At 39.5% G+C, this 14,739-nt stretch overlaps 1 protein-coding gene and 1 long non-coding RNA gene across 4 annotated transcripts in view; one reads left to right on the forward strand and one right to left on the reverse strand.

The window, feature by feature from the left end:
- The window catches only part of LOC126982467 (mucin-17-like), a 170,313-nt gene extending 160,446 nt beyond the window's left edge, over positions 1-9,867 (forward strand). For all 3 annotated transcript variants that reach the window (XM_050834511.1, XM_050834506.1, XM_050834514.1), the window contains 7 exons: positions 918-1,106; positions 2,271-2,515; positions 3,703-3,935; positions 4,338-4,972; positions 6,898-7,047; positions 7,191-7,306; positions 8,666-9,867. In XM_050834511.1, coding sequence (XP_050690468.1) covers positions 918-1,106; positions 2,271-2,515; positions 3,703-3,935; positions 4,338-4,972; positions 6,898-7,047; positions 7,191-7,295 — 1,557 coding nt within the window. In that variant the 3' untranslated portion in view covers positions 7,296-7,306; positions 8,666-9,867. The remainder of the gene's footprint in view (positions 1-917; positions 1,107-2,270; positions 2,516-3,702; positions 3,936-4,337; positions 4,973-6,897; positions 7,048-7,190; positions 7,307-8,665) is intronic.
- LOC126982472 (uncharacterized) lies at positions 953-14,379 on the reverse strand. The gene is made up of 3 exons (XR_007735187.1): positions 14,158-14,379; positions 11,763-11,923; positions 953-1,099 (listed from the first exon to the last, which is right to left on the reverse strand). It is a non-coding gene; the product is annotated as an uncharacterized LOC126982472 (long non-coding RNA).
- Positions 14,380-14,739: the final 360 nt, after the last annotated feature.

A 14,739-nucleotide genomic window follows, 5' to 3' on the forward strand; every position in this document is an offset into this window, starting at 1 on the left:
AGTGAGAGGAGAGGCTTGTGGAGTGGTGGAGTGTGTGAAGTGTGGTGTGCTGAGATGGTTTGGACACGTGATGAGAATGGGGAAGAATAAATTTGTGAAGAGAGTGTATGAGGGAAGGATTGAGGAAGGGGGTGTCAGGGGAAGACCACATGTGAAGTGGATCAATTGGGTGAATGAGTATTGGAGTGAGAGAATTGGAAGTAGCAGGATTGAGTGTGCTGATAGGGAGTGCCAGAACAGGGAGAGATGGAGACACTTCTGCTGTGACCACCCCCTGGAGGGAAGTTCCCGTGAGGGAGTAGGGTGTCGGAGATATAGATAGAATACTGAATACTGCACTGGTGGTGCCCACTGCTCTGGTACTGAGTTGTCTGGTACCATTACGGTGTCGTATAGTTGGTATGGTTAATACTAGTAGGCTACCGGTGCATGCCCAGCCCTACCGCCAACACTCCAGTTGGTTTATCATCTGAACAGCTGCTTACAGTTATAATATGTATGATTTTTATTATCTATTTCATATATTTATTACCTGCTTTTTATGGAAAGAAGCATTCAATAGTAAATAATTTGCATGGTATGATATGCTTAAGCACCTTTAGTTAAAAAGTAGATTTTGGAGACTTGGTGGTGAGTACCCAAGCGTAGAGTGAGATTTTAATGACTACATATTAGTAAGATTACATAAATTACAGTGCAGTTTATAGTATGTGGAACAGTACATTATATAGGAAATTTATTAGGTAATGTGAATTTGCTTACATTTCTGCTTTTCTATATGTATTATATTGCATAGTGACCGGTACAAAGTAAATTTTGTTGAAAAGATCAATTCCCCCTAATTGTCTATTATTGTGAGTTTCCATTCAATGGATATTTGCAACAATTCCTTCACTGAACTGAAATTATTATTACAGGAGGCTCTGGAAATGCTGAGGACAGCAGAGCGTGAGGTAACCCTTGAAATGTGCAGGCCACCACTAGGAACTCTTGCCATTGAGGAGGACACATCAGATGGAGGTTCAGGAGTTGTCAGTACCAGTCTCACCCTGCCCGGCACAAGTCATAATTACCTTTCCCCCTCTCCTTCCTTTTCTTCCTGTGGGGTAAGAAAATGAGCTTGTTTTTCTGCTTAACCCAGTAGCAGTGACGGGCCAAATTTATGGCTTTACCATGCAGCAGCGACGGGCCAAATTTGTGCCATGATGAGGCGCCGCATGCAATATTGGGGTAAGCACCAACCACATGGGTTTGGAGTTACGGTCATATTCTACTATTCTGACCCTTCCTCTTTTATCCGAGCAAGTCGTTTACCCCAAATCAACACTGGAAATAGGGTAAAAAGTCTCGGGAAAAACATATCTCGCTCAAACGTATGGTCCGCGTGAGGTAGGGTGGGCATGCTGGCGTGGAGTAATGGTGTAAGTCCCCAGCGGGCTCTGGGAGGAAGTGACGCAGTTGCCATGTCTAGCTGATCTAATTAATTTTTCGTACAATTTCTAACTTTGCTTGATATTCAATAGCTGACTTAATGTACTTTTGTTTGTTGTACTTTTTATAATTGACTAGTGACAATTTTTAACTAATTCTTTCTGCGTGAACATGACTAGCTACATTAATTACAACAATTTGCATTATCTTCCGACTCACGGCATCTCTGCTTGAGGGGAGTTTTGCCGTCGGTTTAAGTCTAGGCTCTGAAGAGTGGGCGGGAGTTGCTTTATTAGGCTATTATTATTATTATTATTTTTTTTTTTTGTACATAACACGGGCAGTTTTGTCTTTACATAAGCTTCATTTTGGTATCAAAATGATGATTCTAGCTTTAAAACCAACAAAAAAATTGCAATTTGAAGTTGCAAAAACTTCAACTGCGATTTCTGAGGTTTTTAAAAACTGGCGCTTACCCCAATATTGCACGTGGCGCCTCATATAAACCCCCCAAAATATATGAAACATAAACTGATCACAAACTCTTTGATAAATATTATGAAATGGTTTGTGTGAGTGATGATTTTTTTCTCATTTTTCTCGCTTAGAGGGAATGACAGGCAACTAAGCTGATAGGAATATTTTAGTTATTACTTCTTGATCCTTTATTTAGTGATGGTTACAATTATCCATCAAAAGTATTTTCAAAATTCAACAAATATGAACACCTTGCCTTAGAGGATTGACACTAAAGTAGGTAATTATTAAAACTAACAATGTTTCATAATTATCTTGCAAAGCAATCACTTACATTTCCCTTATTAATGTATCTCATGCAGGAATTTGAGGTGACACTGACTAAAGTTGGAGGTTCTCTAGGCTTCACACTGAGGAAACAGGACAACAGTATCTTGGGCCACACTATCCGGACTCTCGTAAGGGAGCCAGCACTGTCTGACGGTAGGATCCGTCCTGGAGACAAGATCATCTCAGTCAATGACACAAATATGTGCAACCTGAGCCATGAGGAGGCCATTTCTTATCTTCGCACCTGCCCTGATACAGTGACTCTAAAGCTGTACAGGTAAGTGTATACTGACAACCTTATAATTATGATGTCCTCTTTTTAGGATAATGTATTAAATATGGTTATTATTCTTTCAAATCACCTATTTCACTCATTGATATGATTTTAATTGATCTGGATTGGAGGAAAACCCATGCAGTGGCCAAGAAAAGACCCCCCCAACTCATTTAGCTGTGGGGTACCTCTTTAGCTGATTGAGTAGAGAGCTGACTTCCTGTTTGGCTGGTTGCAGGTTCAATCACCGGTATCAGAAACATATATCTTCGTCCTCCACTAGATCAATTTTTTTGTGTGTGTTTTTGAGACACTGAAATAATGTGTAATTCAGATTTGGGAAGTCCCCATAATCACATTCTATCATCAGAAAATTTTGTGAGAAAATGGATGTAGGCACATTGGTATGTCAAGTGAACATCAGATAGACACTATAAAAATTAGTATTAAATTGATTATGTGCCAAATCAAAGTGTTACCTCAATATGTTTTATTAGTTGGGTACCTTGAAGTAAACTGAGTATTAAATTTACAGTTATTGGCATAGAATTTTAAATTAAGCAAAGGTATTTTCAAGTTAGATTCAGCAATGGGATCACTGGTTGAGAGGTTTCTTCCATCCCTCTCTAGTCTGTCCATTGCAGCATAAAGTAACCTGAGCAAAGTGGCCTGACTCTCCCACTATGCCATGTGTCGGATAGGAGTTTGCCCTCCCCTCTCCACCCCACCCTTTTCATGTTTACTCACTTGTCTTTATATAGTTTGAGATCAGTACTTACTTTTCTCACTCCTTCATACCACTGAAAATGGTGGCAGTGTCCAGTGAAAATGCCTGGTATATATATATATATATATATATATATATATATATATATATATATATATATATATATATATATATATATATATATATATATATATATATATATCTTTTGCCTGCCAGTGTGGGTTTTATTCATAATGAACTTTTTTTTTATACATGATGGGTTTTGTCAACTTTTCACATAAGGGGCTGGGGTTTTGTCCACTGGGTTGTCTGCTGTGGTTTAGTCCACTGGAGTTTTGAAATGGAACTCCATTTGTTAGAGGAAAGGAGTCAGAATGATACTAGAATTGATATTACTCCTGAATAAGATTGGGGTATAAATGAGAGTGGGTACGTTATTTTTATATAATTCATAATATTTCAGGGATGCAATGCAGACTCCTGTGTCCCCAGCCTCCCCAACAGAGCCTGACAAAGTGCCTAAACCCAAACCTCTAAGAAAAGAAGCAAGAGACATGTTGACAGATTTAGCTATGAGAAAACAGTCCCCCGGCAATTCCTTACATATTGGAGGTACCACTAGTTCTCCAGGAACACCCCGAAGAAGACGTCTGCAAAAGACACCAAGTCCTGACATCAAAAGTGTGGTTGCAGATAGTAAGTATTTTAATTCATTGAGAAGAAATCATGAATTTAACTTTCTTCTTCTGTGTAAATTTCAGTCAAAGCAATGAAAAGGACATTTTTTACATAACCTGTTTTGGCTTGAATGAATGAAAATGCTATACATTGTTCATTGGCCTAGTTCACAAGATTTTCATGTTTTTAAGCCTGTGATGGATGAGAAACTTGTACACTGGGTGTTAGCTACACATAGCTAATACTCAGATAGATATCCAAACTGGTATGCAGGAATGGCTACTTATGTTAGTTGCATTAACTGCCTAAGGCTAGAAATGATGGTTGGCCAAAAAAATAAGTAGCTTGGTACATCAAATTTTACACCATAATGATGCATCCAGATTTTTAATGATACTTAAGAAACTATTCTTCCTCCAGGATGGGATTCTCTAGTCAGAGAATCTGATGAAGATCTGCTTGGTGGCCCCACGCTAGAGAAAAAGTTGTCCCTCAACAGTATTAGGGAAACGGAACACGAGGGATCTCCATTTGGTGATAGTCAGACAGATGATTCTGCTTCCACTACAGTCCGCTCCAGACACTCTTCAGCTGCCTCCTCCTCCTGCTCTTTCACACCATCCACATCTGAGTCTCGTCCTAAGAGGCCAAGTTTTCTTGACCTGAACACAGGGCGCAGCTGTCCACGCAAGACCCAATTCACTCCTCCCCATGAAATAGACCAATACTTCCCTTCCCCTAATGGCACCCACTACACCAATGAAGACTCTCAGGACTCTGCTCCACAACTGACCTCAACACACAGTGACACTCCTGCTTTCTCCCATTTGCACCAAGCATACCATAGTGTGAATTTGGGAGCACCACACCCTCATGAAGATTTGACAGTGGCCAGTGCTGCCTCCCACCAAAACCTTAGTGGTCTAGATGGTGATGGGCCTGCAAACCAAAGTTTGCTCAAATGGAAAGGTATTGTGTTCACCCCAGAGTCAGAAGATGATGATTCCTCCTCTCACTACAGTCCTACTGGCTCATCCTTGTCACAAAAACCTGAGGTAAGCCATGATAATGATTAATGTTATGTTTTTTCCTTGTATATTTTTCTATACCAATTTGTCTCAACATAGATTGTGAATTCTTGAAGTAATAGTGGAATCTAGGTATCTTAAAATTTATTGGTAAGAGGAGTATTTTAGTGAAGTAACAGAAAACTAGGAGGAAAAAGAGTTGCTGGTGCTTTGAAAGCACTGGCTAATAAAAGGTGAATTGTGGAAGAGATCAGCGAAGGTAAACTATGAAAGTGCCAGTGTCTTGGTGCCAATCCTGCTGTCTGGAAGGGAAATGCTTGTTTATCTTGAAAAGAAATTAAGAGTGCAAGGAGTAGAAATGAGCATGTTAAGGAACATTTATTAGTTGAGAAATGGGAAATCTGATTTTTATATTGGCATAATCTGTTTTTGGAAAGCCCTTGAAAGTTTAGTGTTAATGAAGCTGACTTTTTATATATTGGCTTAGCTGTTAGTGAACCTAACTTTCCAGTTAGCTATGCCCACCTCTTCTAAAAAGTCTTAACATAGCCAGTGTGGCCTGTTTTTTACTCATAGTAATTGTAGTGGATTGGATTGCTGTGATTTGTTCTTTGATTGCAATGTTTTGGACTTGTGCAGGGTTTCTAACCTGCCTTTGATAAATCAGTAGAAGCATAGGAAATGGGAAAGTGTGAATATACTGGTAGTGATGATGATGTTGAATATGAAAGTGATATAAAATATAAGAATATATTGTGTATGTGTTTGAGTGAAGGAATTCATGATTGTTCCTTGAAATATACAGTAATTCATGATTCTGTAATAGTTTCCTAGAATCAATAGTAAATCATAAATATATAATATTTCCTTACCTAGAACCAGCTTGCTTGTGTTTTCTATTTTTTTCAGCCACAGTTGTGTCACCCACCTTTATGTGCCATTACATATTAATTACTTTATTGCAAAAAATGGCATATACACTCGGCCCTCAATTTAATGGATTATAAGGGGGGAAGGGTGGTCCGTTGCTTGAAAATACATACGATAAATACCGGTATACAAAAAAATTACTTTAAAAATTATCTTTACCACTTTTCGTGTGTTTTCTTGGGGCTACTTTTCCACTTTTACTAGAGGATGCATCAACACAATAACTCGCGGCATACTGCTGCAGCTTCTGTTTACTCTTACGAATATCGGAAACTGTTTGTTTCTTAACACCATACTCATCACACACGCTTGCTACACTCAACCCACGTTCTAGTTTCTTTATCAAATCAAGTTTCTGCATCACTGTTAGATTCACATATTTACGTTTTTCTTGTTTGGGAGGCATCTTGGCACAAAACAAACACCAGAATCAAAGCAGCAACGGACATTAACATGGTGCAATCTACCACTTTCTGAATCTGCCCCCGGGCCGTGGAGCGGTAGATTGCATCATGTTAACACATTACATCAGCCTCTATACCAGCCTCCCTTCAAGCTCAGAACAATTTTTCTTTTTTTATGATTTTATGATATACGTAGTAGTATACATATTATTTTTAAATTTATTTTAATAGGATTTTATTATGCATTTATTTATTTATTTATATATTTATTTATTTATTTATTTATTTATTTATTTTTTTTCATTGGGGATATACCCCAAGGGAGGAAGGCAGCACATGCCACACAACCACCCAGACGGCGGGTAGAGAGATGCCCAATCCTTCAAGTGCAGGCCCAATAACGGGGCTGTGTTTATTTTTATTTTACAGTTTTGACGTTTCTAAAGCCGGTGTCACACCAGACAAATCTACCCAGCAATGGACAGAATGTTTGTTGCTGGGTATTTGACCGTTGAGATTTTGTGGTCCGTTAAATCCGAAATCCGTTAAATCGAGGGGCAAGTGTAATTGTCATCTAGACTGTTAACTTCATTAGCTGATACTAGTATTCCCTCTCAGCTGGTGACCTTAGAACTTAATCGGGGATGGAACAGTCGTCTGGGATTCTCTCTCCAGCAGCAAGGCAACCAAACAATCATCACTGCCATTTATGCTGATAGTGTTGCTGCCAGAGATGGCCGCCTCAAAGTTGGAGATGTAATAGTGGAAGTGAGTATGTAATGCTAAATTACTTAGTGATAGTGAGTGTGACAAACCACCTATTTTTTAGTAAGAATAATGAAAAGAAAAAATACTAAAATGATTTCTCAAAATATGGACCCTTGTTTATCATGAATTCTCTTCCTTTTTAGGTGAACAATACAAGTGTGGTTGGTTGGGACTCTGAGAGTGTAATAGACTTGCTGAGGAAAACTCGTGGAAGGATTTTCTTCAAAGTCCAGCAACAACCTTGTTGATTCTTGTCAAGGTATGTGTAATACATGAAAGGAGAATTTTCCACCTCAGGCATATTATGGTTCCCAGATTATCTTTCAGGTCCATCTGCTTGGACTAAAGTATTCTAATAATAAAGGTAAAGTTGGAGGCATATGCTATAGATATGCATGGTCTTGGTGCTCATCTCTGTCACACTGGCCCTTAAGTTTGTGGTGGGTAAGAAACCCATTACCTCAGGACACAAGACAGGAATGACATCCTGATTACCACAGTTATCACTTCATTGACCAGTCCAAAAGAGAGGATGAACAGCTGAGTGAGTTGCACGCTGACTACCTGGGCCAAGATTCGAACCTGTGCCCGTGGATTCTTAGCGAGGCTTCCTAACCACTTTACCTGGAAGGCAGGTTATAATAATAATTATAAAAATAGGATTATAATTCTACTGGTAAGATAAAAAATTATGAGAAATCTGGACAGCATGAAATAATAATCCAGAATAACCAACGGTCTGAAGAAAAAGAAATCTGAAAAGTGTACAATTTTCCAAATTTAGGAGTACAGATAAGTTGAAATTCTGGAAGGCAGAATTTATTTTATATATATATATATATATATATATATATATATATATATATATATATATATATATATATATATATATATATATATATATATATATATATATATATATATATATATATATGAATTAGAAAGTTGCTTGCAAGTTAATTGGAATCTTACTAGTATTAATAGTTTTAGTACTGTATTTGAAGGCTTATAAGACACTTCAATTTGGGCAGGCATTTAAAAAATAAATAAATAAACGGGTGTAAACTACGAATATCTGGTGTAGGGTTTTCGCCTGACATTCGTAGCCCTCCCTACTATCAGGACATTTTTAACCCTAAAGCAACGACGGTAACAATTTTGTTACATTTGAAGTAAATAGGTGGCATGTTAAGACCGTAGACCTGATCGACTTTATATATATATATATATATATATATATATATATATATATATATATATATATATATAGAGAGAGAGAGAGAGAGAGAGAGAGAGAGAGAGAAAATATATATATATATATATATATATATATATATATATATATATATATATATATATATATATATATATATATATATATATATATATATATATATATATATATATATATATATATAGATAGATAGATAGATATAGATATATACATACACTGTTATACAAATTCCCATCTGTTCCTTTGCAAGTTTTCAACTCTCAGCTCATTGTAATTCTTATTTTAATTTTAAGGTTGCTCTTCTGAGGTAGCATATTTTATGTACTCTTTCCATAGAGACGTAATGTTATTGTTTGCCACTCACCATCCACCTTATGCCAACAGATTTGTGTCCACTCATGGCAGCAGGATACTGATGGAACTCAGCATATTGAGAGCCGATCAACAGCTGACTCAGGATTCACTGTTTGCTTGGCAGTTATTCAACAGCCTCTTGCAGGATATACTCAACAGGTATAAAATTAAAGGCAGCTCAGCAGGGGAGCATGAAATGCACATGATTGTAGCTTGACAGAGCTGTTCATCTTAATGTCTCCAAATAATTCACTGGTCAGAACAGGGCAATCCTGAAGGCCCTTTCCCTTGGAGTCATGATGGAGACCTCACTGATACATCACAAATATATAATGTACAAATATCCATGATGCGCTCTTCCTATTTTTAGCTGTATTCAAGTAATAGAGCAAGGCTCATCATGTATGCTGTCTGTTAGTTTCTACTGCTGCACTTACCGTAGTGTACTGTTTGCAACTCACGAATATAGCCTTAAAAGTCAAATCCTTTACAGGTGCATTGTTCTTGTTCTAACACTGTTGTTAATGTATAGTAATTTCCAAATGTTACATACAGGGTGTTATTTCATCATGATGCGATGAAAATGTGGGTTGCTGTGCACTTGACCAGTCTGTGCAATAGACCAGCTAGGTGCCAAAGATTCTGATGGTGGTATGGAGAAATATCAAATGAATTTGTTATACCTCTTGTAATAATATATATGTGCCATTATCTGCAGTAATATGCCCTAAAAATATAAACATTCCAAATGAATTGAAATTGTGTGGATTGATGAGTGGGTCTCTTCCTAGAGGCTGTGGAGTCTTTCACAATGTAACCCTACTGTAATTAAATGAAGAATTATTAAAGAGGTACTGATAATATACCTAAACCAGAGAAGTGCCCAACCTTTTGTGTGATGTGAATTACTGTTTCCAGTTACTCTGATGTTACCTACTCATAACACCTCCCTCCCACTGCTATGGAGAGAGAGAGGGAGAGAATTATTATTATAGACAAGGCAGGAAGAAAGGGAGAAGTGCAGACACTGTAAGCTGACTGTTCAGCGACCTCTAAACACCTAAGACACTGAGAAAGAAAACAAAAGTTAAAGCGATAAGAGAGAAGGAGAAAGAGGATGAGAGAATATTGAATATTAAAGAATTGGAGGGACAGAGGGTAGGGTAATAAGTTTCAAAATACTCGACAAAAAAAAAAAAAAAAAAAAAAAAAAAAAAAAAAAAACCAAACAACATACACCTGTCCCCCCTTATTCGCTAGGTTTAGGTACACATACCACCAAGAATTTCCGTGAATGTTTGGTGTACCCCCTTGAAAACCCTCTAGACTCACAAAAATCACTGAGAACAATTTCAAGTAAATTGTGTCTAATAAAGCATTTCCATTACGGGAAAACTGCATATCACAAATATCGTCATGCATCAGCTATGTACTTTAAATTACACGCAATTTACATAAAACTTCTTACAAATAGGTGTTCATTAAAATCTCATGGGTACTCACTACAAAATCACTGCAATTTTTTTTCAACTTCAGGGGCCTAAGCATATCATATGTAAATTATTTACAAATGAATGCTTCTTTCTATGAAAATCAGGTAATGAACTAGGTGATAAAAGCTGGATCATAATTTTTTTTTTTTTTTTTTTTTTTACAACAAAGGAGGCAGCTCAAGGGCACACAAAAAAGGAACAATAATAAAAAAGAAGCCCGCTACTCGCTGCTCCTAAAAAGAATCAAAAGAGGTGGCCGAAAGAGAGGTCAATTTCGGGAGGAGAGGTGTCCTGATACCCTTCTCTTGAAAGAGTTCAAGTCATAGGCAGGAGGAAATACAGATGAAGGAAGATTGTTCCAGAGTTTACCAGCGTGAGGGATGAAAGAGTGAAGATGCTGGTTAACTCTTGCATAAGGGGTTTGGACAGTATAGGGATGAGCACGAGTAGAAAGTCGTGTGCAGCGGGGCCGCGGGAGGGGGGGAGGCATGCAGTCAGCAAGTTCAGAAGAGCAGTCAGCGTGGAAATATCGATAGAAGATAGAAAGAGAGGTAACATTGCGACGGAATTTAGGAGGTAGAAGACTATCAGTAGGAGGAGGAGAGCTGATGAGACGAAGAGCCTTAGACTCCACTCTGTCCAGAAGAGCTGTGTGAGTGGAGCCCCCCCACACGTGAGATGCATACTCCATACGAAGGTGGACAAGGCCCCTGTATATGGATAGCAACTGCGCGGGGGAGAAGAACTGGCGGAGACAATACAGAACGCCCAACCTTGAGGAAGCTGATTTAGCGAGAGAGAAGATGTGAAGTTTCCAGTTGAGATTTTGGGTAAAGGATAGACCGAGGATGTTTAGTGTTGAAGATGGTGATAGCTGAGTGTTGTCGAAGAATAGGGGATAGTTGTTTGGAAGATTGTGTCGAGTTGATAGGTGGAGAAATTGAGTTTTTGAGGCATTGAAGGACACAAGGTTCCTTCTGCCCCAATCAGAAATGACAGCAAGGTCTGAGGTTAAGCGTTCTGCAGCCTCCAGTCTGGAGTCGTGTACTTCCTGTTGAGAGGGTCTTCTACTGAAAGAAGTTGAATAATGCAGAGTGGAGTCGTCGGCATATGAGGGGACAGGACAGTTTGTTATGGAAAGATCATTGATGAATAACAGGAAGAAAGTGGGTGATAGGACAGAGCCCTGTGGAACACCACTGTTGATAGGTTTAGGGGAAGAACAGTGACCGTCTACCAACGCAGAGATAGAACGGCCGGAAAGGAAACTGGAGATAAAGGAACAGAGAGAGGGATAGAACTACAAACAAATGTTCGGCTGATAAGCATTAACAAACAGACGATGGCACAAAGCTGCACTGAAACATTGTTTTTTTGTGCTGCCCCCCCAAATTCCTTTGCGGCCACATTTTAGCAATTTGGGGAAAATCCATGAATGTACAGATCCGTGAATATTGAACCAACGAATACAGGGAGACAGGTGTATAAAATATACTATTAAAGAGCATAACAAATATATGAAACGAAGTATATAAATTAATATATCTAAATATCACATGGAAAAACAACTAGAATAAAATAACAGGACACATACATATAAACAACTGCCTACTAAAGAATTATGCTTGCCTTACATGTGGAAAGGGTTAATGTCACTAGCAACACAGGCATCTTCACCCAACAAGTTCCAAAGATCAACAACATGTGGCAAGAAGCAACGCTGGAAATGGCTGGTGTGGCAACAGATTGGCTGCAGGCATAGTGAATGCAGATTCAAGACGAGGTACATACGGCCCTGGAAGAGAGAGAGAGGTTTCAATAATATTATGGTATACTGTTGTTTAATGATTAAATTGCAATGTCACACCTCCATTATCAGTGAGATGATACAATGCTGTCTTCCAATTTGGTTTACTATGGTGAATACTGTACTAGTCTCAAGGTTGATTTGATTAGTATTTAGATTATCCTACATGTGAGAAAATGTATTAAGGTAAGTTGATCAAAAGTGCTGTTTAGTATTTAGCACAATTTATGATGTGATATTTTTCTTAACTGAGGTTTCACAATTTCCCTTTTATTGCCTTGGATTGGATCTGGACATCATTTGACCGTTCTCAGGTCAACACCTGAGTGACTTGCTCTGTGCTTTGGTGCTGTGTGGGTGCCAACTAGCTACTTTCTTGGGCAGATAGTGACCCACGATTACTTCCTACGTCTACACTACACTACACACTACACCACACATCACTTATCACACCACACCACACCACAACCACCCATGCCTTAACACATATTACAACCAGCCACACCACACATCACACAACCACATCACACCCAATCATGCCACACCACACACCACTGAGCTACAATACACCACACCATACACCATTCACCCACACCACACCACCCAGTCACACCACACCATATACCACCCACCCACATCACTTCCAGCCACACTGCACCACACACCACCCAGCCACACCACACCTCTCACCACCCAGCCATGCCACACCACACCACAGATCACCCAGCCACACTACAACACATATCACACCCAGCTACACCACACCACACCTCACACCACCCAGCCACTAGTGGTGAGCATAAAAGCATAAAAGAGAGGTCAATTTCAGGAGGAGAGATGTCCTGATACCCTCCTCTTGAAAGAGTTCAAGTCGTAGGCAGGAGGAAATACGGATGAAGGAAGATCATTCCAGTTTACCAACGTGAGGGATGAAAGAGTGAAAATGCTGGTTAACTCTTGCATAAGGGGTTTGGACAGTATAGGGAAAAGCTTGATTAGAAAATTGTGTGAGGCGAGGCCGCGGGAGGGGAGGAGGCATGCAGTTTGCAAGTTCAGAAGAGCAGTTAGTGTAAAAATATCGATACAAGATAGAAAGAGAGGCAACATCGCGACGGAATTTAAGAGGTAGAAGACTATCAGTAGGAGGAGGAGAGCTGATGAGACGACTCCACTCTGTCCAATAGAGCTGTGTGAGTGGAGCCCCCCCACATGTGAGATGCATACTCTATACAAGGGTGGACAAGGCCCCTGTATATGGATAGCAGTTGTGCAGGGGAGAAGAACTGGCGGAGACGATACAGAACGCCCAACCTCAAGGAAGCTGATTTAGTGAGAGAGGAGATGTGAAGTTTCCAGTTAAGATTTTGAGTTTAGGATAGGCCAAGGATATTTAGTGTTGAAGAAGGTGACAGCTGAGTGTTGTCGAAGAATAGGGGATAGGTGTTTGGAAGATTGTGTCGAGTTGATAGGTGGAGAAATTGAGTTTTTGAGACATTGAAGGACACAAGGTTCCTCCTATCCCAATCAGAAATGATAGCAAGGTCCGAGGTTAAGTGTTCTGCAGCCTCCAGCCTGGAGTCATGTAATTCCTGTTGAGAGGGTCTTCTGTTGAAAGAAGTTGAATAATGAAGAGTGGAGTCATCAGCATATGAATGGATATGACAGGAGAGGAGGAGAACACTTTATAGTGGCATACTTTGCACTTTACATGCAACAAAGTGTGATAGTCAGCTTGTCTGGATAATCAAGCTGGGCATGATTCAATGAGAGCCTCAATCATCTCCTGGACTACACATTTATCAATAATGCAATTTTCTGTACTTACAACAGATGTTTTTTTCACTGCAGTCCTGATGTAACAGCTCAATTCGTCTAGCCAGGGGTAATATAGTTTTATGTGGTGGCTGGGTGACAGGGGGTGGCTGGGTGACTGAGGGGGTGGCTGGCATGCTGGGTCAAGCTGGCTAGGTCTGGCTTACCTAGTGATTTTGCTTACCTAGTGATGGCATAAGAGGCAAGGGAGCTAGTATCGCTCATAAGGGTTGCCTCTTCTCAATTGGTCGTATTTGTTTTTCAATGCATTAACACTTTCACTACTCACAACCTCCTCCGGCAAACTGTTCCACCGATTCATCACTCTCGAGGAAGTCTTCTCTTCCTCTTCCTGGGCCCTCTCACCTGTGCTAACCTCTCAGATCTCTTCTTGAGTGCTTCAGACTTACGTGGCATATCGAGAGGGGATGAATAAAGTATATAAAGCACGACAGTACACGGGCCACGAGTGACGTCAACAAAGCTTCTTCTTCTTCTTCTTCTGAGCGAAATTCTACGTTTTCTCGCCTCCAGCTTGACAGAGCATGCTCTCATGAAAAGGTGGACGACATCAAACTAAAATAATAAAAAAAGACGGACGAAAAATCAACAAATACCCATGATATTTCAATCTCTTGCTCTTAGCGACAAAGTTATAGGGATAGTCATGTGCGCGTGGGCCTTTAAAAGTGGATTGTAAACAACTTTTCATGAGCAGGATAGCTATTTTTTTGCCTTTAACTTGATGAATCGCGAAAAACATGAAAAATGATTTTCTCAAAAATAATGCCATGAGACGCCCACCTTCAGCACCCTCCTCGTTTCTCATATATACCCCACTGGGAGTGACTTACGCCCATTTTCGGTAAGTGTCTTCCTACCTACTCCCTGGGTGGAGCATGCAGTAGTTGTAAAGAAATACAGTATGCCCCGCATAAGTCGAACCAATTGGTGGGAAGACCAATCCGAGTTATTCGAAAATCCGAGTTACA

The sequence above is a fragment of the Eriocheir sinensis genome, chromosome 51 (genome assembly GCF_024679095.1).
Source record: "Eriocheir sinensis breed Jianghai 21 chromosome 51, ASM2467909v1, whole genome shotgun sequence".
Taxonomy (NCBI): domain Eukaryota; kingdom Metazoa; phylum Arthropoda; class Malacostraca; order Decapoda; family Varunidae; genus Eriocheir; species Eriocheir sinensis.